This window comes from Peromyscus californicus, unplaced genomic scaffold (assembly GCF_007827085.1).
Source record: "Peromyscus californicus insignis strain IS unplaced genomic scaffold, ASM782708v3 Scaffold_20__1_contigs__length_68692818, whole genome shotgun sequence".
NCBI lineage: Eukaryota > Metazoa > Chordata > Mammalia > Rodentia > Cricetidae > Peromyscus > Peromyscus californicus.
In genome coordinates, this window is record NW_026294503.1 from 2,163,607 (window position 1) to 2,188,076 (window position 24,470).

Here is a 24,470-nt window from a genome sequence, read left to right on the forward strand (position 1 = left end):
TTCTTTCAATTAAAAGTCTTAATTATCAGAGATTAAGAGACAAATTCTAAAATGAATCTCCAATCTGAGCCAGGAGATCTTATAACTTGGGTCCACTCCATCTCAAAGTGTCTTCTGACCTGATCTGCCACATCTGACTGAGACCCAGTCAGGCTTTAGGTAACCTATGGATTTTAAGCTCTGAACATCTGTATATTACTCGGTGGTTAAGTCTGCGGGTCACTCCTCAGGGACCCCAACTTCCTCCTGAAACTGGAGCACAGTGTGGCTACAGCCATGTGGTCTGGCCAGCCAGGTCTCCCAGAGGGCTGATTAATGGAGAAGCAATTTAACACATTGTTCCAATAGCCTCAGAACCTCAGGGCTACAGAGGACCTTAGAGGCCAGCTAACTTAACTGCCATATAATTTCAAGTTAAACTCAAGCAACCCCCCCCCCCCCCCCCCCGCAAACTAGAATTCTTTAGAAAACTGCTAAACAAACCACCAACTTCTATAACTGATCATATTTTGGATGTATGAATAACTGCTATTTTTGTAATTCTTCAAGTTATTTCTAGGCTGGTTATCAAGCACTACAGAGTACTTGTTTTTGCTATTCTTGAGTGGGGGGGGGAAGGGGAGGGTGGCTGGTGAGAATAGGCTGAAATTCACAATTGTGACACAGTATCAGTGTGATGTACATTAGAGACCTCTGCATACAAGGAAAGATGGCTGGAAACATCATTAAGATACTATCAATTGTGATCTATGATACTGGGAGTATGATAAAATTAAATTAAAGTATCTATAAAGGAGAGGAGGTAGAGCAAGGGGAACATTCCTCCACTGTTGGTGGGAGTGCAAACTTGTACAGTCACTTTGGAAGTAAGTATGGTGGTTTCTCAGAAAACTGGGAATCATTCTACCTTAAGACCCAATGATACCACTCTTGGGCATATACCCAAAGAATATTCAATCATACCACAAGGACACTTGCTCAGCTATGTTCATAGCAGCATTATTTGTAATAGCCAGAACCCGGAAACAACCTAGATGCCTCTCAACCAAAGAATGGATAAAGAAAATGTGGTACATATACACAATGGAGTACTACTCAGCAGTAAAAAACAATGACCTCATGAAATTTGCAGGCAAATTGATGGAACTAGAAAATATCATCCTGAGTGAGGTAACCTAGACTCAGAAAGACAAACATGGTATGTGCTCACTCATAAGTGGATAGTAGATGTAAAGCAAAGGATAACCAGATTATCACCACAGAAGCTAGGTAACAAGGAAGACCCTAAGAGGGACACATGGATCACCCTGGGAAGGGGAAATAGATGAGATCTCCTGAGTAATCTGGGGGCAAGGCGGGCAATAGAGGGCAGAGGATGTGGGATGAGAACATAAGGGAACAGGATGGTCAAGCTGGAACAGGGATGGAGTGGGAGAGCAATTAAAGAGATATCTTGATAGAGGGAGACATCATGGAGATAGGGAGAAATCTGGTGCTAGGGAAGTTCCCAGGAATCCACAGGGATGGCCCCAGCTTAGACTACTAGCAATAGTGGAGAAGATGCCTACCCCAGTAATCAGATTGATGAATACCCTGTCATCATAGAGCCTTTCTCCAGTAACTGATGGAAGCAGATGCAGAGATCCACAGCTAAGCACCAGGAAGTCCAGAAGTCTAGTCAAAGAGGAGGAAGAGGGATTCTATGACAAGGGGCATCAAGATCATGATGGGGAAACTTACAGATACAACTGAACCAAGCTCATGGGAACTCATGAAATTTAGACCAACAGCTATGGAGCCTGCATGGGACTGGACTAGGCCTTCTGCATAAGTGAAACAATTGTGTAGCTTGAAACAATTGTCTGTTTAAGGGGCCCCCTGGCAGTGAGAATAGGATCTATCCCTGGTGCATGAGCCAGCTTTTTGGAGCCCATTACCTATGGTAAGACACCTTGCACAGCCTTGATGCAGGGGGAGGAGCTTGGACTTGCCTCAGCTGAATGTACCAGATTTTGCTGATTCCCCATGGGAGGCCTTACCTTTTCAGAGGAGGAGATAGGGGGTGGGCCGGGAGGGAAGGCTGGGGGAGGGTGGGAGGAGGGATAAGAGGGGGATCTGCAGTTGGTATATAAAATGAATAAAAAATTTCTTAATAAAAAATCTATAAAAGCATATATGTTCATTTAAAAATTAGAAAATACAAGAAAGCTTGGAAAGGAAAATAAAAATCAATTGTCACGCCTTTAATCCCAGCGCTCGGGAGACAGAGGCAGGCAGAGCTCTATAAGTTTGAGGCCAGCCTGGTCTACAGAATGAGTTCCAGGACAGCCAAGGCTACACAGAGAAACTCTATCTGGAAAAAAAAAATCAACTGTCATCTTTTTTTTTTTTTTTTTTTTTTTTGGTTTTTGGTTTTTTGAGACAGGGTTTCTTTGTGTAGGATTGTCATCTTTTTTATAATTTATTTTTATTTTATGTTCATTGGTGTTTTGCCCGCATGTGTGTCTGTGTGAGGGTGTCAGAAGCCCTGGAACGAGAGTTACAGACAGGTGTGAGCCGCCCTGTGGGTGATGGGGATTGAATCGGGGTCCTCTGGAAGGGCAGCCATGCTCTTAACCACTGAGCCACCCCTCCAGCCCTCAACTGTCATCTGAGTACTCATCCTCAAGTCATTTGTCAACATTTGGGCACATGATTATTTTACTTTTTTCAAGGAAGAATGTATCACAGCACGTGACTCACACAGTCTACACACTTAGAAACCTATTTTCCATCACCATCAAGTGTTTTCTATGCCATGAAGCATTCTAAAGACTTTTATTGGCTGTCAAGAATGCCTTTGTATGAGGTGTATAATTTATTTTGACAATTTCCTATTTTTGGATATTTAGACTGAATCCTTTTTCCTCTTACATTAAAACGAGGCTGCAGTGAACTTTTCTGAACATAAATCCGTCCATCATTCTGCCTATTTCTGTGGAAATCACCTGAAGGGGAATAGTGTGTTGACAGCTGTGTGTGAAGGCTTTTGAAACAGCCTTGCAGACAGCCTTCTGGAGTCACGCTGTCACATGGTGTCAGTCTTCATGACACACATTTTTATTGTATTCTTCTATTTTTTCTATTTTCTTAATCAACAACCACAAACACATACTCCTTTTGCTGCTACGACACATTCTCCCAGCGTCCTGCTCATTCCTGATTTGATTTCTGGCTCTCCTAGTTTAACGCTTAGTTCTTTATCCCATTCTAAGGATTCCTGGGTGACTAGATACTAGATTAACATCTCCTGATCAAAGCCATCAATATTTCAGTTGTTTTTGCATTGACAACTGGAGTGTGCTAAAAATAGGGTGAGGTTTCTGGATCCCACAGCATTCTGACCCTTGGGAGGACTGTGCATAGAGACTTCAGATTTTTTTTTTTTAAGAAAGGAGGTCACAGATTGTCATTAACAATACTCACTACACTGTGCAACAGAACTCAAAACCTAAACCATGCCAAAGTAATAAAAGACCTTCACTAGATTTATCCTGACATTCAAAAATTGCTAAGAAAATACAATTTAAATGCTCTCAATGCACAAAAAAATGGTCAATGTTTGAGGTGATGGATATATTAACTACCAGTGTGGTCATTACAACAGTGTTCATAAATCATAACACCCCTTTACCCCATAAGTTTATATAGCTATACATTGTCAATTTATCATTAAAGTCTCTAAAATTAGGGGCATTTGAGGGGTAGTTTGGAAACCTAGTACAGTAGAAGCTTCCTAAAACATATACATATATGAAAGTGATCTAAATGAAATCGCCAACTAATGGGGGAGACAGAGCCCCAACTGTCCGTCTCCTGTCATCAAATGAAGCTTCCAGTCTTGGGATTGGGTTACACCTAATGGAGTTGTTGACCAACCCAAACAACCCAGGCTGTTACCAAACCTTAGGATGCTCTCCACAAGTGACAGCTCCCTATTGCCGAGGACAACACCTACACAGCTCACTGAACATGGAGAAGTTGAGCCGGCACCTGCATAGAGCTTTTACTCCTTCGTTCTAGCATCTTTGGCACAGGAAGGTACTTTGTACATTACCAAAAGAAATGTAAACACCAAGTCAGCTACAAACCCTCTGATCTACAATAGTGTCCTGCCTGCAAGAAATGCTAGGGTGATGGTGACACAAAGCTTGTGGGAGTGACCAATCAATATCTGACTTGACTTAAGGCCCACTCTAGAGACGGCATTGTTACCCAACACTGCTTGGGTGACTAAGAACCTGAGAATAGATAGCCTGGGAACACAGGGTAAACCTAAATGCCACTGGTCTAAAATAAAAGTAGCAATAAAAATGACACCTAATGCCATTCTGTTCTACTCATAGATCAGTGCCTTGCTCAACCATCATCAGAGAAGCTTCCTCCTGCAGCAGATGGGAACAAATACAGAGACCCACAGCCAGACACTATGCAGAGAATGAGAGACTTTGGAACATTCAGCCCTAAATGGAGGTCTCCATCTAATTCCTCCCCTCAGGGCTCAGAGAACCCTGTGGAAGAGGAGGCAGAAAGAGTGTGAGTGTCAGAGGGGATGGAGGACACCAAGAAAACAAGGCCCTCTAAGTCAACATAATCAGAACACATTTGAACTCATAGCGACTGAGGAAGCATGCACAGGGCCGACATGGGTCTGCCTTCCAGTTCAGTGTTTTAACGGGATTCCCACGTGAGTGGATGACAGAGTCTCTCTTTCTTGTGCCTTCCCTTGGGCTCTTTTTCTTTTGTTGGTTGTGTCCAATTCTGATGGGTATTGTAATTTATTTTATTATATTTTACTTTATTATATCTTATTTTATTATTATCCCTTAGAAGCCTGTTTGTTTTCTAACGAGAGACAGAAAGGGAGTGAATCCAGATGTGAAGGGAGGTGGGGAGGAACTGTGAGGAGTAGAGGGAGGGGAAACTGTAATCAGGATATATTGTATGAGGAAAAAATAAAACCTATTTTCAATAAATGGAAAAAAAGGTTTTAAAAAGTGTGTGTGTGTGTGTGTGTGTGTGTGTGTGTGTGTGTGTGTGTGTGTAAATAATGGCCCCAGATACAGCAAGACAGCTACTCATTGGAAGCCATTTTGCTCTGCCTTTCCGTTTCTTGTGTTTTTTCTTATTTTTGAGATAGGGTCTCACGTAGCTCATATTGGCCTCAAGCTCAAGTACATAGATGATTCTGGCCTTGAACTCCCGATTCTCCAGCTTGCATATCTGAAGTACTAGGATTACAGACATTTTGATCTATCACACAATCAATATCAGATCAACAATGAAGACAAAACTACCCACGTACTTCCACTCCCTCTCACTCACCTCCAACTTTGCCTCGTGTGCGCTTTTTTTTTTTGTTGTTTTTTAATTTTAATTTTATATGTATGGGCATTTTGTGCCACTTGCATGCTGATGCCTGCAAAGGCAGAGGAAGGCATCAGATCCCCTGAAAATGGAGCTACATGGTTGTGAACCATCTATAAGTTAAAAATCAGGCCGAGAACATTAAAGGTGACAAGCAGAGGCATTCTGAGAAGAAGAGTCTTGTCTAGCTGGGCAAAGTGATGCACCCCTTCAATCCTAGCACTTGGGAGGCAAGTGGATTCGAGGCCAGCTTGGAGTACATAATGAGTTCTAAAACAGCAAGGACTGTATAGTGAGACCCTGTCTAGAAGAAGGAGGAGAAGGTCCATCAAATCCAGGTCCTCTGGAAGAGCAGCAAGTGTTCTTAACCACTGACCCATCTCTCCAGCCCTTCACGTGTTTCAAATCATACAACACTATACATTTTTCAAATCTTCCCATGATTCTCATAACTACTTTTTTTCTTGTAAAAGTCACTAGTGACTAGCAATAATAATGATCACAGTATTAATCAACAATTGTAGGTTTTAATATTAAGTATTTTCACAGTGATCTTGAATATATATGCTGCAATTCAATCTGGGTTTGCACTTTGTGTAGTTCAATATTAGAGGGTCCAGTTCAACACTAAGTATTCAGATCTTCTATCTCAATGCATTTGTATATCTCTTTTTATGTTCCATGAGCAGAGAGAAGTCTCCTACACCTCTTACCTTTCTATTAGTGTAGATTTCTGAGATTTTCCCATAGCATATTCAACATGAGGCACCATTGGACTAGACTCTCTTCCTCCTCCTCCTCCTCCTCCTTCTTCCTCCTCCTCCTTCTTCTAGACAGGGTCTCACTATACAGTCCTGGCTGTTTTAGAACTCATTATGTACTCCAAGCTGGCCTCGAATCCACTTGCCTCCCAAGTGCTAGGATTAAAGGTGTGCATCACTTTGCCCAGCTAGACGAGACTCTTCTTCTCAGAATGCCTCTGCTTGTCACCTTTAATGTTTTCTGCCTGATTTTTAACTTAGTAAAACACGATACCTATTTTCTTCTACTGTAACTTTAGGCATAAGTTACACAGTTCTAGGTAAAGTATATATGTATATACGTTCAAAACATTTCACATCTAGCAAGGCTGATTAGAGAGGGAGCTGGTCCTGAAGGAGGCCCTTGCCCTAGTACCGAGTGCTAATCATGGCAGGTGTAGAGATCTGAGTAGGAGGGGCTTTGGAAGGGCTCATTCTAGAAGATAGTGGGTATGTGGTGGCTATTTCAGCAACTCACACCGAGTTGTACCCATGCACACGGACTGAATTCAATTCAGAACCATTTTGAAAATTAAACTGAGAGTTTCTCTGAAGTCCAATTTGAAAATCTTTCTTTTAAAAAACTGGTTTCATTTACATTTATGTTCGCAACTTGATCTTAATTCTGTTATGCTCCTAGTTCAACTTTCCTTTTATTTTCAATATTTTTCTATATGGTACACATTTTTTCTTTTCTTGTTTGCTTTTGAAATAAATACAAAGTCCCCCCTCTGTTTTCAGCAGATGGTGTTTTGTGTAGGGGATATTTGTTTCCAAAAATAAGTGTCATAAACACAAATGCTCCAGTGCAGAGGAGAGGACTAACTAACTGATGAAGTAGAAAGATGGGAGCCCAGCATCTCGCTAAATGGGGTGGGGTGCACCTACTCCAGTGACGTCAGTACAGTCTATTAAGTTTGGTCCATCTTACAGTAAGGGGGGGATAAAGGAAGAGTTGGAAATAAAGTATTAAGAGAAGTTACTCGGTATGGGCTGTGAGCTATCTTAGTGTTGGCATATAAGTGTATGAGAAAGATCAGGAGAGATGGGAGATGAAAGGGTCTGAGAAAAAAGTCCATAGAATACAGTTGGCTATCTAAGCACCAGGTTTCAACCTTTCCAGGAGCCACTGGGACAAAAAGAAACAAAGAATGAAGGAAATATAGCACTTAAAAGAATCATGCCTATGCTTCATGTTATCCACATTTAAGTTAAGAGTATAAATAGGATAGATCTTGTGAAGCAAGATCATTGAGTTCTTTAGTTTCTTCCTTTCAATATTTCCAATTATTCTCTTAAAAAATCTTCAGATTCTCAGGAAGAAAAAAATTAGCAACAGATAAAAAACTTAAATGTATTTGAAAAAGAATGAAATATGTATAAATTGAGAAATGGTATGCAAGCTATAGTTTGTATAATTTGGACTTTCTTTTTGAGGGTCAGAGGGAGAAAGCAGAAACAGTGACGAAGGATAGCATGCCCAGGTACTTTCCTTCAGCCTCCTGACTCCGCAGTGAAGAGACTCAGAACAGGTTCTTACCAAGGAGTGCCACCAGGGTGAGCAGGATCACAATGTGCTTCATTCCTTTTCTTTTATGGAAATACAGAAGGATGCAGAAAACTAGGATTTCTAAAATCTAAAAATGAAACAGATTAAAAAAAAAAAAAGAGTGAGTTACTCAATATATCCCACAAGATGCCCAAAACATCTGCTTGGATTTGCCATGGTTCTCAGGAGGGCTGGGGTGACTGAGGTTCCCAGGGCTGACTGTAAATGCAGGGCAGCACCAAGACCCTCAGTCACCCAAAGAGCTTGAATACTACCCACCTACCAGTGATGCCAAGCCCAGCTCTCCAGATTCGGCTCCCCTGCCATTCTAGTCTCATTTACCCAACTGTTTTCCATCCCTGTGTGCGCTGAGCAGACATGCTGTGCTAAATTGGACAATCCCTTAACTCTTGAGTCCTCATTCCTGCCAGGCCCTTTTGTAGCCATGCCCACTGCAGGGGCTCCCAGCTGCACCCCCTTTACCCTCTGCCAGTCTCCTGGCAAAACTGCAGCCATCTTCCACTTTGCCTGACTCTACCTTGGCCTTTCAACATTCTACCATTTGGCAATCCAGAATTATTTAAAGTTTTGGATTAAGGAAATGTGGTACATTAACACAACAACATTTTACTTAGCTATAAAGAACATGCAGGAAAATGGGTGGAAATCATATTACACTACGTGGAATAAACAAATCAGACGCAGGAGAAAAAAAAAGAAACAACTGTGCATGAGATTCACACAGATTGATACCGGGAGTGAAAATATAAATTAGATCCAGCCATTCTTTTGCTTGAATTCTTACGGCTTTCCATCTCTTGTATATTAAAATCAAATTTTCTCCTGGGTAACAACGTTTAGCTTCTGCCACAGACCTCATAGATGATCCAGTCTGTGCCAGCCATGGCCTCTGTTCTCTTACTTCCCCTTGTTCTCTCTTCCTCCTTCCCTCTCCTGCCTCCTCCGCTCACTCCAGCACAGGTGAACAACACTTTCATAGGCTCACAGATCAGGAAGGTTGAGAACCACTGCTCTAGGTCTTCGTTATTATCCAACGTCCCTTCACCAATCTTCACAATGGTTCCTTCCACTCATTCACTCTCAGCTGAAATGTCACCTCCTCTGAGGTTTCCTGATGGCTTGATGTCTAAGAGTCACCCTGTCCCCCGCCATACCCTGGCTTCAGGTTGCTGTGGCCTGTTTATCATCATTGAGCATGTTTCTTGCTCTGTTTCTTCTCTGTCTTCCCAACTAGGAAGACCAAGCCAGTTCAACGAAAACAGGAACTTTATCTGTTCTGTTTGTCACTCTGTGTCCAGCACACAGTTGGTCACTCAATGAGTATTTATGGAATTCACAAATCTATTTCAAACAGCTTTCCTGCCAAACAGACTTAATATCCAATAAACTGAAAGTCTAAGATTTTGCTGTGTTTAAGAAAAGCCTAGTATCATTTTCAACTCCCAGTGTTTGGGGTTTTTTACATTTAAATTTTTGCCACCCCTAAGAAATCTGAAACCCCTATAGTTATTTTTGGTAAAGAGGTGGTACTCTGCAGTGAAATCATAAATATGAAGATTTGCTTTTTAGACAAATAATTTTTTTTCTTTAACAATCACTGAGTTAAGGACTTCACTATTTCCAGAATTGAGTTTTACTTATAGATCCTTCTCTAAATAATGTAAATTTCTGTTTGGGCTCTAGATCCTACCATTGGCTAGATCTCTCTCAATTAGGAAGTTTTCCATATAATATGTAAGATTAAATTATCCTTTCAACTTTTCCCTGGTAAATGATACCAATTATTATCACTTTTCTATATAGGACATATTTGCAAGGCTGTTAACTATGATGCCCTACAAAAGCTGTCTAAGTGCTCCCTATGCCTTCCCTCCACGTGCTCCCTATGCCTTCCCTCCAAGTGCTCCCTGTGCCTTCCCTCCACGTGCTCCCTATGCCTTCCCTCCACGTGCTCCCTGTGCCTTCCCTCCACGTGCTCCCTATGCCTTCCCTCCACGTGCTCCCTATGCCTTCCCTCCAAGTGCTCCCTGTGCCTTCCCTCCACGTGCTCCCTATGCCTTCCCTCCAAGTGCTCCCTATGCCTTCCCTCCAAGTGCTCCCTGTGCCTTCCCTCCAAGTGCTCCCTATGCCTTCCCTCCAAGTGCTCCCTGTGCCTTCCCTCCAAGTGCTTCCTATGCCTTCCCTCCAAGTGCTCCCTATGCATTCCAACTAAGAACTCCCTGTGCCTTCCCTCCACGTGCTCCCTATGCCTTCCCTCCACGTGCTCCCTATGCCTTCCCTCCACGTGCTCCCTATTCACGCCCTCAAGAGGTCCCTACTCCTTCCTTAGAGCTGCCCTTGGGACACTGGGTGCCTCAGTCTCCTTCCACAGTTAACAGGAAGACCTTCTTGGCCCAGTGTTCCTCAGTGTAGACATCCAGTTCTCACTGATGGAGCTGTAGCACTGGATTCGTTACCAGGGGATGGAGAGCCCTCCCTCATGAGCACAGCATGGAACATCTGCTTCATGCCCACTCTGAATTTTGGTGAGGCAGAATATAGATAGTCGTAGCTAGTTCTAAAAATCATGTAGAAATTTCTCCTGCTCAAATCCCATCTCTGAGGCTTCAGATAAACAAAACACGACTTCTTATTATCTAAAGAATGACTACAGTGGCACTGGGTTCCACCTTGTGTCAAGAGGTCACACAGCTCCCAGGGATAAAATATTCAAGCAGTATGAACAATGTCCATTCTCTTCTATACTTCTCTCTGAAATACTCAGACAGCTGTGGCTTTATGCATTCCCGCACCCCATGGAGAAGCCGCACTGCTGACTGGGTTCTGTGAGCCCAGTGTACACCGCTCTCAGGGCTCTCCTTATATCAACTTACCAACCCTTCCAACCACCTTAGGAGACAGGTGCTGTAGTGGATGTCTGTTCTACCTATGACCCTGAGGTAAGGCCCCTCGAGATGCAGCAGGTAACTCTTCTGCCTATAACCTCAAAGCACCTGCCCTGGGGTGTGGTCTCGGGGTGACCCTTAAAACCCGAGATGCATGTACGCTGCTCTCTTTTCTCACCTGTGGGCTTGGATGGTGTGGACTGACTCGGGCGGCAGAAAAGCGTGGGATAGTACTCCAGCCTTCCAGGACCCTGTTCTGTCTAGTGAGTTCTTTCCTAATAAATTCCTTTTACCCTTCAAGCAGACTCCTGTGGATTTCTCGCTATAAGGCACTATGATTATCTTCATTTTATGGGTGAGGAAACTGTTGTCTATGTGGGGCATGTTAAAGAATACTGCCCCCAGAATGCAGAATGACGCCACCCTACCCAAAGAGGCCCATGTCCTAAATTCCCAGAACACTTGTTTCCATTATGGCATATTGTATTGAAGCTTTGCAGCTGTGGTTAAGGTTATAGACCTGAAATGGGAGATGGTCCTGGACGAGTCAAGCATGTGAGTTCCTGGAAGCAGAAGCCACTGTAGTCAGCAAGACTGGTAATCCAGGCAAGACCGAGCCAAGCACTGCTGAGAACCCGTAGGAGCTGGCAAGTGACAGATTCCTCCCTGGAGGCACCTTGATTCTAGTCAGGGTCCAGTACGGCAATTCATTTCTGCTGTTTAAAGCTGCTGAGTGTGACAATTTGTTATGGAATTCATAGAAAACTGATTCAGGTTTTGGTCCCTGAAGTCTTTTCCAAGGAATTGTCTTCAAGATAAATTTTCTGAGTTGGTATGGTGGTTTGAATAGGAATGGCCCTAATAGACTCATAAGTTTGAATGCTTGGCCCATGGGAAGTGTCACTATTAGGAGGTGTGGCCTTGTTGGAGGAAGTGTGTGACTGTGGAGGTGGGCTTTGAAGTCTCCTATGCTCAAGCTGTGCCCAGTGTGGCACATAGTCTCTGTCTGCTGCCTGTGGATTAAGATGTAGGACCCTCAGATCTTTCTCCAGCACCATGTCTGCCTGCATGCTGTCATGTTTCTTACCATGACAACAATGGACTAAACCTCTGAAATTGTGAGCCAGCCCCAGTCAAATGCTTTCCTTTATAAGAGTTGCTGAGGCCATGGTGTCTCTTCACAGCAGTAGAAACCCTAACTAGACAGTTGGTTTTGGAGTTTCTTTTCTCCTCCCTCCCTCTCCATAACCCTGGCTACCCTAGGACTCATTATGTAGACCAGGCTGGCCTTGAACTCACAGAGATCCACCTGCCTCTGCCTCCTGAGTGCTGGGATTAAAGGCGTGCGCCACCATGTCTGGCACTCCGGGGTTTTGTAATTTGTTCTTGAATCTAATTCGATTAATGGCACTAGATACGCTGTTTTGGTCACATGGGGTCAATGGTAGTCTAGGAGATGACATATCAAAACAGATGAATTTCACCAATCTGAGTTTATCTCCTATTTCTCTTTTTAAAAAAGACTTACATTCATTTTAATCTCTTTCTCCCTCTCCCTCCCCCGCTCTGTGTATGTACACTTGAGTGTGGGTGCCCATGGAGGTCAGAAGAGGGTGCTGGATCTCTTGGAACTGGAATTACAGGTGGTTGTTTAATCAGCTGATGTGGGTGCTAGGAACTGAAGTCCTTTGCAAGAGCAGTACATACTCAAAACCACTGACTGAGTCATCTTTTCAGCCCCACCTTTTTCTTTCTTGCAAGCTGAGTCATCCAAATGACTTTTTCTGTCTCACAGAAATAGTGTCTGTTAAGGTTCTCTGTAGACGGGAGGTGGGGGGGGGAGAACAAGGGAATCCGTGGCTGATATGTAAAATTAAATTAAATTATAAAATAAAAAAATACATCTGGGGAAAAAAAAAGGTTCTCTGTAGACATTTTGATCCTTGGTCGTCTGTTGCGCTGATCCTGCATAGGCAGTTCAGTGGAGTGTTGGAGTGTGCCCTCCAGAGACAGACAGCCTTGGTTTTGAGTTCTGACTTTCTGAACTGGTATTTATTGACTTTGGCCAAGTTATTAGCCCTCTCTCTATGCCTCTTCTGGGAGGTGAAGGAGTCAATGGCGCCCACTCAGGACTGCTGCATAGGTGACGTGCAGGATGAGGCCACAGCTCTGCACAGGCTCTGCCTGCTCTGTAAGAGCCCTCTACTGCGCATCCCCTGATGCAGGCACATGGTGCTGTTCATCTAGGCAATGAAGCAAAGGGATCTCACAGAAGAGATGTTTAATAAAAACACAGTTTTTCCCTCCAGGTTCACAGCACCAGATGGTGGGTGCTGGATCGGCTTTGTCAGAACTGCAGACTTAATAATCAGCATTGGGCATAGAATTACTTCAAATGATAGGTTTGGCCCCTGCCACTGCTGATTTAAGGAAAGAAAATGAGCACTGTGTAGATTATCATGCAAAGGATTTTATGTTCAGAACAGAGGTTTCAATTTGAGTAGTTTATTGGAAAGTCTGGGTGGGCAAAACAGCCACCACCAAGCCTGCCAAAGAGCACGACGTCATCGAGGTCTAGGCTGTACCTCCTGTGTGGGCTGCAAAGAATACATTAACAGGTGTGCTGTTCAAGGAACAGCTCTAGAGCTCTTGGTCAAGCAGGACATATGGGACTGGGGAAACAAACTCATCTCCTCCCTTAAGGCACTAGCTGTGAGCTCACTGACACAGATGGAGGGTTCCTCAGAGGGACTGTGCTATGCAGTGTCTTTCCAAACTACTCTGACCTGAGACCCCATTCAGCCTCGACTTTCGGCAGTTTTCAGTGAAGAGAACTACTCCTCTGCAGCATGTGGTCTTGGAAAAGTTGAGCCAGTGGGTAAGCAGACTGATGTTCCCCGCCGCCAGCAGACACCAGACTTCTCAAGTCCCTTTCTGCACAAGAACACCAAGCAGGGGACAGGCCTTGTTGTGGTGAGGCTCCCACTTAACAGAGAACTGGAGATAACACGGCACCCATGGCCCATGTGATTACATACATGAAGGGTGAGAGATGAGCTGGTCTGGCATATAACTTTACAGTTCCTTGTGGAAAATGCAAAGCAGATTAAGACTTTTGAATATCTTTATTTATTTAATACGTTGGTCTGACCAGTTCTGAAAAGCAGTTCAGATGCTGCAATTATATTTGGTGTAATACAGAAATGATGAATGGCTTGTCAAAAACTAGTCTTCTGGGGCTGATGCTGAGACAGGGTCTTTCTGTGTGTCCCAGCATGGCCCTGAATATGGGGTCCTTCTACCTAGCCTTCCCGAGTGCTGTGATTACAGGCATGTGCCACCACACTCAGCTCAAAGAATAGTCTTAATGTAATTATGACCTTTGTAAAAACTAAACAAAAAAAAACTGAAAAAAAACCACCAAATCTGCTACATTTGAAAATTGAACTTTGATTATTTACAACAGATTTAACCCAAAATTCAGCTCAAAGATCTTAGCCTGGAACCCATCACTCCTAGAGTTCTTAGTGATGATGTGGTTACAAAATGGATTTGATTCCAAACTAATACAAAATTGATCCATTCCTCTCATGGCAACAGTGCTGCTCCATTGTAACTTATTAAAGACTTATTTTATGCTATCTTATAAATATCTAAAAGTAGTTAAACTTTTCTGTGTGGAATTTATTTTGAAATAGCTTTCATTATTATAATATGATTTTCAGAAGTAGAAGTCTCTCCTAGGATGATAAACTACTTTCCTCTCTATTACCTAGGTTACAATAATACACTACAGCACACCACACTATACTATACACTATACTACACTACAGCACACTACACTATACTACGCTACACTACACTATACTACAGCACACTATACTATACTACGCTACACTACACTATACTACAGCACACTATACTATACACTATACAACACTACTCTATACTACACTATACTACAGCACACTACTCTATTCTACACTACATTACACTATACTACACTACACTATACTACAGCACACTACACTATACTATACTACTCTATACTATACAACACTACTCTATACTACACTATACTATACTACACTATATCATACTACACTACACTACTCTATACTACACTGTATTACACTCCACTATACTATACTACACTACTCTATACTATACTATATTACACCATACCATACTACACTACTCTATATTACACTATACTATACTACACTACATTACTCTATACTACACTATATTACACTCCACTATACTATACTACACTATACTATGTTGAATGGGTAAGTAAATAAATGAATTTAAGAGTTAGCTTTGAGAACATTTAGTTGTGAGGGTGTGGGGATGAGGGGTGAAACTGGGAGGAGTTGGGGGAGGACTGGGGAATATAGTCAAAATACATTGTATACATGTATGCAATTCTCAGCAATTAAAATATTATATAAAATAGTTATCTTTAGAAAAATACCAAAATGTAATTAAACTTGGAGTATTTTTGTCCATCTGTAAGGTTTAATAAAAAGTTCATGGACTGAGGATACATCTCAGTAGTAGAATTCTTGCCTAGGGAGTGCTAACTAAGCCTGGTTTCAATCCTCAGTACCATGAAGGAAAAAAAGAAAAGCAAAGATTTAAAAAGGCAGTTTTGTCCGTTTCAGATGTATTCTCTGGTACTAAAAACAATACAAGATACATCATCATTAAACCCTGCAGTTTATTCCAGGAAAGAAGGCTTGATGCATCTTTAATCTCCAGAGGATCCAATCAGGCTATTCATTTTCTGGCCCTAGGCTATGTCACTTTTTTGTTACTGGATGAAGCATTTGTTTTGCCTGTAGGCAGAAAGTTGTAATGTGTTGGTCAGATTTCAAGCCTGCACTACCATGAAATATTTAATGAAGTATAAAGAACAGAAGTAAATCAGAGATTAAAGCTCCTTCTAGTGCTTAGAGGTGATGGATGAAAGCTGTGGTAGTTAAAAGACTCTCATGCTGGACAAGTAAGAAAATGAGTGGGGTGGAGTGGAGGCAGAGTATGAAGGACCCCAGGAAGGCTAACTGGAGTTGGGAAGCTCAATGCCCAGCACCAAGGGCAAGAGCTAGGGAAGAGCTGGGAAGTGACAGCCAGCACAGAAATGAAGTCCATGATAATAAGAACCTGGCTAGCAACATATCACAAACAGGTGTTTCTTTAGGCAGGCCATTGTTGAGTGATGGCCTGGTTGATTGACCGATTAACCATTAATTCTCTCGTGGCAGTAAATTGCTGGAATAGAGGTAATTATGTCATAATGTGGCTTGTAAAAAGTATAGCAAATAGAGACACGAGCTTTGTAATATTTCCACAGAAGAGGCTGCATCAGAGTTGTATCCATGAGGGTGGGTTTGCAGGGAGCTAGAAGGTGATAGAGTTATAGGATAGAGGAAGCAGGGTACTTTCCCGGCAGAGGAACCATAGGCAAAATGGCACTGAGTTATGTGGCTGGCAGGGTGATGCCTGTAGCTATGCTACTGATGATGATCAGCAAGGAGGGCATGCTTCTTAAGACACTGCTGGCATGGCCTGAGAAACCGACAATGAACGCTCGGGTTAACGCAATGACAGTGGGAATACCAGAGAGGGGTCAAGTTCAAGAGACTTCGAAACATGTAAGGATGGAGAGTGGGGAATCAAGATGTGAGAGACGTCATGTGTAGCTCAGGTTTCCAATATGACAGACTGATACAGAAAAGATAAGAGATGAGAGAGTTTGGGGGCAAAATACTGAGTTCAGATACTGATATTTGCATTTGAGGAACCCATGGAACATTCATGAAGGGGTGAGTAAAGAGTGAGCAGTGAGTGAATGCAGAATGCAAATCGTCAGGAGAGGCCTGAGAAGAAGTAGGTATGGATTGCAAGAGGCATGATGTGTGACCAATGGCATCTGTTTTGTTTTTCTTTTTCTTTTTTTCTTTTTTATCACCTTGACACAAACTAGAGACGTCTGGGAGGAAAACTCAACTGAAGAATCATCTCCATCAGATCGACCTATGGGCATGTCTGTGGAGGCATTTTTCTGACAAATGGCTGATATGGACACTTCCACCCCTGGGCAGGTGATCCTGGGCTGTGTAAGAAAGTAAATTGAGAGAGCAATGGCTAGCAAGGCAGTGAGCAGCCCTCCTGCTTCTCCGTGCCTTCCTCACCTCCCACCTCCAGGTGCTCGTTTGGAGCTCCTGCCCCAGCTTCCCTCAATCATGCACTGTAAACTGCAAGCCAAACACACCCTCTCCTCCCCCACTTGCTTTTGGTCATGGTGTTTTTATCACAGTAATAGAAAAACAAACTGGAACAGTATTTTAGAAGGCCATGGTAGCACATATTGTGTAAGTAGACATATACAGTTGGCAGATGAAGAGGTGCCCACAAAAAGCCCAAGATGGAGTAGTTAGAGAAGGAAAGAAATGTAAAATATATCAAGAAAATCAAGGAGATGATAGGCATGGAGTAAACGCTGTACAAAATTCAAGAATTCTTTCCGTCCCTCCCTCCCTCCCTCCCTGCCTTCCTCCCTCCCTCCCTCCCTCCTTCCCTTTCTCCCTCCTTCTATCTCAGCAATATACACATAGAGAGATCTACTAGATGTAACGAGGAAGGCATGGGTGGGAGCTGAGGAAGTGGGTGACTTGGAAGGGCTACAGGATAGTTTATTAATGGTGTGCAGCATGTGAACACCGAAAAACACAGAAATTAACTATGTTTCTGTAGGAAAAGAGAAAGGAATCAAGAAGGAAACAGTGGAGAAACAAATGTAGGTATGTGTGTTCCAGGGTCAGGGTTATGTCAGACAGTGAGACAGGGAACTCTTGTCACGTAGACTGCCGTGACATGAGCCTGATTTATACCTGGAGCAAAGTGCACCCGTAAAACCTGTAAATGTCAACCGTGTACTTTTAACACTAAGTTGTTAGAGTAAGACAATCTTTTCTACATCAGAGAACTAGATTAGATACCTTTTGAGGTCACCTCTGATCCTAAAAATGTGAATCTGCAGACTTCAATTCTTTATTATCAAATTTACAAGTATTTTGCCAAACTAGTTCTTAGGAAAATGCCACTTAGACAATTCCAATTTTTCTACTCCTTGCCCTTTCTAGAATCTTCTTTCTCTCCAGTCTTAACTGTATTCTGTAGCAAGTTATATACCTACTGTTTTGATCCAATTCTTTCATTATACTTACCAGATGCAGCTATTGTATCAAATAAAATATCTCAATTAATGCTGCTTTGATCACAATGAGGACTTTTTGGGAAGATGATTCAATAGTGACTTAGTATCTCAAATCCTTCAGTATTGATAACATACACTTACATCTTAGTAAGTCACTGTGCTAAGAAGGAAGGCTTGCATGGGTTTTCTAACACTGTAGCTACCAGTGGTCTAGAGAATATACATCAGAAACAGTAAAATATTTAGAATCCTTACCACATAGACCAGGAACTGCCAGCCAACAAAGTAATACTGTACTGTTCTTGCTGAGATGTCCTGGGTCATATTTGGAGCAAAATTCACTAATAAATATGTTCCTGCAAATGCCAGTGTCATACCTTTGAATAAAAAAGAAAAGATAAACCAAACTGAAAAAAGATTAAAGTTTTACTTTTTCCTTCTTTCCAGTTGGGGTGGGGTCTTATTATGTAGTCTGAGCTGGTTTGGAACTCATTCTGTAATACAGGCTGGCCTTGAACTCACAACTCCTCCTGCCTAGTCTCTCAAATACTGGGATTACAGGTGTTCACTATCAGCATGGCTACTTTAAAACTTTTCTTGACACAAATGTTACCTAGAGGGGAGTATTATATGTTAAAATTCGGGAATCCCTGATCCCCCACCTCAACTGGTCCCATTAAAATACAAATCACCAAACTGTCCCTAAAGAGTACCATATCTTTTTTTTTTTCCCCCAAGACAGTGTTTCTCTGTGTTATAGCTCTGGCTGTCCTGGAACTCACTTTGTAGACCAGGATGGCCTCGAACTCACAGAGATCTGCCTGCTTCTGTCTTCCAAGTGCTGGGATTAAAGGCCTGTGCTGACCACTGGAACACACATACCTACATTTGTTTCTCCACTGTTTCCTTCTTGATTCCTTTCTCTTTTCCTACAGAAAAATAGTTAATTTCTGTGTTTTTCAGTGTTCACATCTTTAAAGGAGAATAAAATCCAGGGAGTGGACAGAGCAGGATGTAACTCCAGACTCTGTTGTCCCAGGTGAATCCTATCCTCCTCAGGGAGTTTTCCCCAAAACACAGAGAAGATCAAAACATGCACAGATAGAGAGGTAAGGGCACACTCATCTGACTGTTTCCACACCATGAACACAAGTGGATCTACACAGATCTAGATCATCTAAGTTTAGATGGAAGTGCCCGCAGTGGAGGATAGGGCAGTCCATCTCATGATGACCAGCTCTTGCTCACTCATTCCTGGAACCCGTGAGCTTGGGTGATCTGGACTTTGAAACTTGGCAATGGGCACTTCAATCACTGTCACTGATGGCAGTCCTTCCAGAAGTAACTGTGGTGGATGGGACCCTCTGTAGAATTCTAATAATCTACTAGGGTCTAGAAGTTCCATAGGTGGAAGTTTCTCTCCTGCCTGCCTGTTCAAATATAAGAGTTTTTCTTATATTAGTTATAATGTTTTTTAATTTTAGACAAAAAGGGGGAAATGTGGTGATATTTTGTTTGTGCTCTAACAAATAAAGCTTGCCTAGAGATCAGAGTGTGGAACTAGCCACTAGAGGCCATGCAGTGGTGGTACACACCTTTAATCCCAGCTCTTGGGATCTCAAGCCTTTGATCCCAGTACTTGGAAAGCACATGACATTTGGGAGGCAGAAACAGGAAGTAATATGGCTGGGCAGAAAGAGGAAGTGATAAGGCAGGGTGGAGACAGGAGCTCGGCCCTTTCAGTCTGAGGATTCCTAGAGGTAAGAAGTTTCAGTGACTGGCTGCTCTGCTTCTCTAATCTTTCAGCATTCACCCTGATATCTGACTCTGGGCTTTTATTATTAAGACCAATTAGAATTAGTGCCATAAATCCCAGGGTTATCATAGTAAAGACAGAACCCATCATGAGCCTAATTGCTGTCTGTTCATCACGGTAGCATTACTTAGAACCATGAAGAGTAGAGATGTGCATGGGAGGGATGCCACAGGAGGGATGTAAGGGGAGCAAGCCCTTCTGAAAAGTATTAAAAAGTGCCTATTTGTCTATAATTAGCAGCCTGAGAAAATGCTGTTTAAGTAGCCCTTTTCAGATACTGCATTTGAAAACACACCTTCTTTCACCACTGACCGCATCTCAGTGGTGGATATAACTTACAAACAGCCTTGAATCCACTGGAAGATGTGGTGACATTTTGTTTGTGATGAAATGTGATATTTTATTTGTATGTTAATAAAGTTGCCTGGAGATCAGAGGCCATGGCTATTTCCTCTGTATTTGGCTCTGTGTTTCTTATTTACTAAGACTGTTCAGAAATTCGTCTACAGGAAGAGTCTGGTCTATTTGTGGGGCCCCACAGAGGCTCCCTAGTAAGGCCTTAATCAAGGTCAGAAAGTCTGAGCTTGCTTTACCCAGCAGGGCTGCATAATCGGATGATTTGACCAGGGACGTGGTTACTACGTGTTTTGAAGGGTCTACACTTGGCTGTACATTGTGCTTTGATCTTAAAAGGGGGAGGTCTTTTGCCTCTCCCCTTGGTAGTTTATAAAAAGCCCACTAGAATAAATCTTGGGGTGACTGGGTATTGACTCAGGGCCCTCCCGAAGCTATCCTGTGTCTCTGTCTTTCTCTCCGGCTATGTCTCTTTCTCTCTAATATTTCCTCATTCCTCTCCCTGCCACCCCAGAACCCTTTGACACTCCAGTTTGGGGATGGAGCCCATCCTCCTTCCTCGTGCCCTAGCCTACAGTAATTCTATTTTCTCATTAAATGAAAGTCAGTTCTCTTGATAGGCAGATCACTTACCAGATCTGAGACAAAAGCCTGGTGGTTTAAAACAAAGACTTTATGGGCCTTTCCCCTGCCTGTAGGGAACTGGGCTGCTGGGCTGATCTGCCTGGATTATTTATAACAGTATGAGTTGGTAAGGAAGACCCTCCAAAGACTTAAAAAGCAAAACAAAACAACCCTCCCTGCAAAAACAAAAACAAAAACAAAAAAACAAAAACAAAAACCACACCCAGTCTTTGAGGAGAGACTGGATTTTTAGGCTCCTAAGTCTTTGTCTGTTTTGTCAAGGGTCTTTCTCTCTGTGTGCTTACTCTGTGTGTGTGTGTGTGTGTGTGTGTGTGCGCGCGCGCGCGCGCGCGCGCGCGTGCACACGCACGCACATTTTCTCATCTCTAATAAAAGCCTTTCTACATTGGCAAAAAAAAAAAAAATCAGTTCTCCTACAAGCCTACAAGGGCTGTTTCCCATGTAGCTTGATATAATATACAAATAATGAGATATCTTCCTATAAACATGTACAATGTATAAAGCACGTACACAAGCTAATCTGTGCTCTTTACAGTAGGGAAACCAACTGTCCTGGAAGGGAGGATGGTACTCTTTATAAATTCCAAACTAGTTATGTTATAGACAAGAATGGCTGACATGAAGGTAATACTGTGATCAATATTAAAATGTGGTAATCCTGCCGGGCGGTGGTGGCGCACGCCTTTAATCCCAGCACTCGGGAGGCAGAGCCAGGCGGATCTCTGTGAGTTCAAGGCCAGCCTGGGCTACCACGTGAGTCCCAGGAAAGGCGCAAAGCTACACAGAGAAACCCTGTCTCGAAAAACCAAAAAAAAAAAAAAAAAAAAAATGTGGTAATCCTAAAAACATTATCGTTAATAAAAGGGGACAGGAAGAGGGTTCAGTGGATAGAGTGCTTGTTGCTCCAGGATGAGAGCTGAGTTCAAGTTCCTAGTACCCACATAAAGAGATGAGTGTGGCTGTGCACACACATCTAACCCCTGTTCTGTGGGGGATGAGACAGGAGGATTATTGGGGCTCCTTGGCAGCTCTAGTTCAGTGGAAAATACTGTCTCAAGGGGACAGACAGAGTGACGGAGCAGGGTGCTTGATGTCCTCCTCTGGCCTCTGCACTAACATTTACATACATGTGCACAGACCACACATGTACACCACCACCACCCACACTACACACACAATTATAAATGCTTTACACTTGATTAACTTAATGTTTATAACAAATCTGAGAAATGATTAGAATAATCTCCTCTGTCTGTGGGAACACATCCCAAAGCCTCCCTGTGCCTAAAATCTCACATAGTACAAACTTCTGTTTGTACTATCTATTTACCTATGCTAAAGCTTAATTTACAAATGGGTGCAGCAAATGATGAACAATAACAACAAAACAGAGCAACAAAAGCAACATACTTTAACAAGTTATTTAAAACTTACAAATTGCTTATTTCTGCAATTTCCCATTTAACATTTTTGGACTGTAGTTGACCATAGGTCACTAGATCCACACAGTTAGCAAATATATGTATAAGGGCAAATTGTTTACTATTATACAATTATATTATTACAAAATATATTATAAATAAATCCTATAGTGTATAGTATATACAATATATAATGTGTAATCTTTTTTACTACCTACATTTGACAAATAAAGACAATGAATCAGAAAAGGAAGAACTATTCTGCCTGGTGTTTTCCAGTTCCGTAAGTGGGAAGCTTGGTTTGGAACCCAGGCAATCTATTTTCTTGACGGTTACATTCCATTGATCAGTGACTGCCTTAGGGGGCACTGCTGAGTGGAGCCCTCATGCTGCACAGAGCACAAGTGGAGACTCCACAGAAGGCTCCTGGCAGAGGCCCTGAGGTGCTGGACGAGTTTCAGGTTATTTTGACCCTAACTTTCCTTTAGGAGAGCATTCCAGGTGGGCACTCCCCATAGCGAGTTTAAGGAGACTTATGCCAACAGACACTTCTAAGACATCAAATCTGTTTGGGAAGAGGTGGATTAAAGAAACCTGAGCAGTTCTTTTCCTGGAAGACCTCTCAGGTGCACCAATATGTTGATGTTTTCTGACTCACCCTGTAGACAACAAAGTTATCTTAGTTTCTGAACACATTTGACCATTTATTCTGCTCTGAAGTGGTGTTTTGAGGAGTATTTAATACTTGGGAAATGCTTGACATTTAATGGGCTTGCTATGAACTCAGCCTTCGTCTCAGGAGGCTACTGAACTGCTACCAGTCTCCCGGAACACTACGGAAGGAACGAAGCATGAATAGGGTGAAAGGACCGGAGCCTGGAATCCAGGTGTTCCTGTCCCCTGGCTCCTCAATGTGCCAAGGAAGACAGATGTATTCAGTTCTTCAGCAGATGCTCCTCTACCGGATGACTCTTCTCAATTAAAATTCTAAACTTCAGTTTTCTAAATTTTCTGACTTCTGGGAGCCTTCAGTTTTAAAATCTTCAGCTAACTTGACTCCAAACAATTCTTTTGGGCACTGCATTATTTCTTGATTGATGAGAGTCCAGGTATTACTTTCTTGGAAATCCAGAAGTCACACAATGAACTGGATTTGTTAATACTAGGGGAGCAATCTCGTCCAGATTCCTCAGGCTCATGGCAGATGCCCTCAAAAGAGTCCTAGACTGGGAAGTCTTAAGCAGTCCTGGACCTGCCATCAGAAAGACTCCCAGTCTTGAGGCTGCTGGAAAATCAAAATGGATGCTTATCCTCTCAACTAGAATGGCGTTGCACTTGGCTGGATCCTATTCCAGACGAATGAACCCAACCATGCTGATCTTGGATCAGGGGTGAGAAGAAGGAAAATAAACAGCCTTGGTCTCACTATCAATTTTGGGGAACCATTTGTAGGTGACTTGAAGTAATCAGGTTACTGGTCTCCGGGGAGTGTGAGGAGTTTACTATAATTTGTATTTTGATGATATTATTATCTGGGCCTAAATCAATGTGGTTCTCATGGACTGTTTGTTAGCTGTGGCACTTTGATGGCTGATGGAGAGGAGGAACGCACTATAGTTTTTGGCTGGGTGAAGGGAAGAGAGGAATCTGGTGCTTTTTTAAAGGAAAAATAATCATTAAAATAATTTTAAATTATTAATCCACTGAGAATCAGAGCAGGGGCCAAAGCCTGTCAGTGAGTCAATAATGGCTGGTGGGTCTTTTCAGACAAGGCTTTTGTGAGGTCATTTTTTGAGGCTAGTGGTGAAAGGCTTCATGGCCAGAGAGCAGCACTTGGCAGTAAATGAGTTCAGCTTGTTTCCACATGGCCTCAAATCTCCATTTGTTCCATCAGGACAAACAAACTTTCATTTGTTTGAAGCAGGGAAAATAAATGATATTCCTTCTCACATTTTGTCAATTTAATTTTTAGCATGCACATATGTTAATCTTTAGGAAAACACCACTAGCTACTCTTTCCCGTTTGGTCTTAGTCCCTGTAAAGGAAAAACAAAACAAAAAAAAACTGCATTCTTAGCTTTTCACAGAAAGCGCCATGTTTCCTCCAGGCAAAGGCAAGGAAGGCCCAGGAGAGTATGCTTCAGTTAGCATACCACTGAAGGGGCGGGAAGGCCTTCCCTGGACTCCCCAGGGTGAGTGAGTTACTACAGCTCACATCATACAGGCTGGAGGCACTGTTTGCTGAGGAAAGGGTGTGGAATGGATGACTCCCCCATTCCCCTCTAAAACAATACATTAAAGGCAAGAACTAACAGTGACATCCCCCCCCAAAGAGAGGAAGTCAGTCAAAC

General features: G+C 42.6%; 1 protein-coding gene across 4 annotated transcripts in view; it reads right to left on the minus strand.

The window, feature by feature from the left end:
* Nucleotides 1-24,470, minus strand: part of Nipal2 (NIPA like domain containing 2) — an 87,985-nt gene that overhangs the window by 13,580 nt on the left and 49,935 nt on the right. For all 4 annotated transcript variants that reach the window (XM_052747604.1, XM_052747605.1, XM_052747603.1 and 1 more), the window contains 2 exons: nt 18,139-18,260; nt 7,747-7,843 (listed from right to left, as the gene is read on the minus strand). In XM_052747604.1, coding sequence (XP_052603564.1) covers nt 7,747-7,843; nt 18,139-18,260 — 219 coding nt within the window. The remainder of the gene's footprint in view (nt 1-7,746; nt 7,844-18,138; nt 18,261-24,470) is intronic.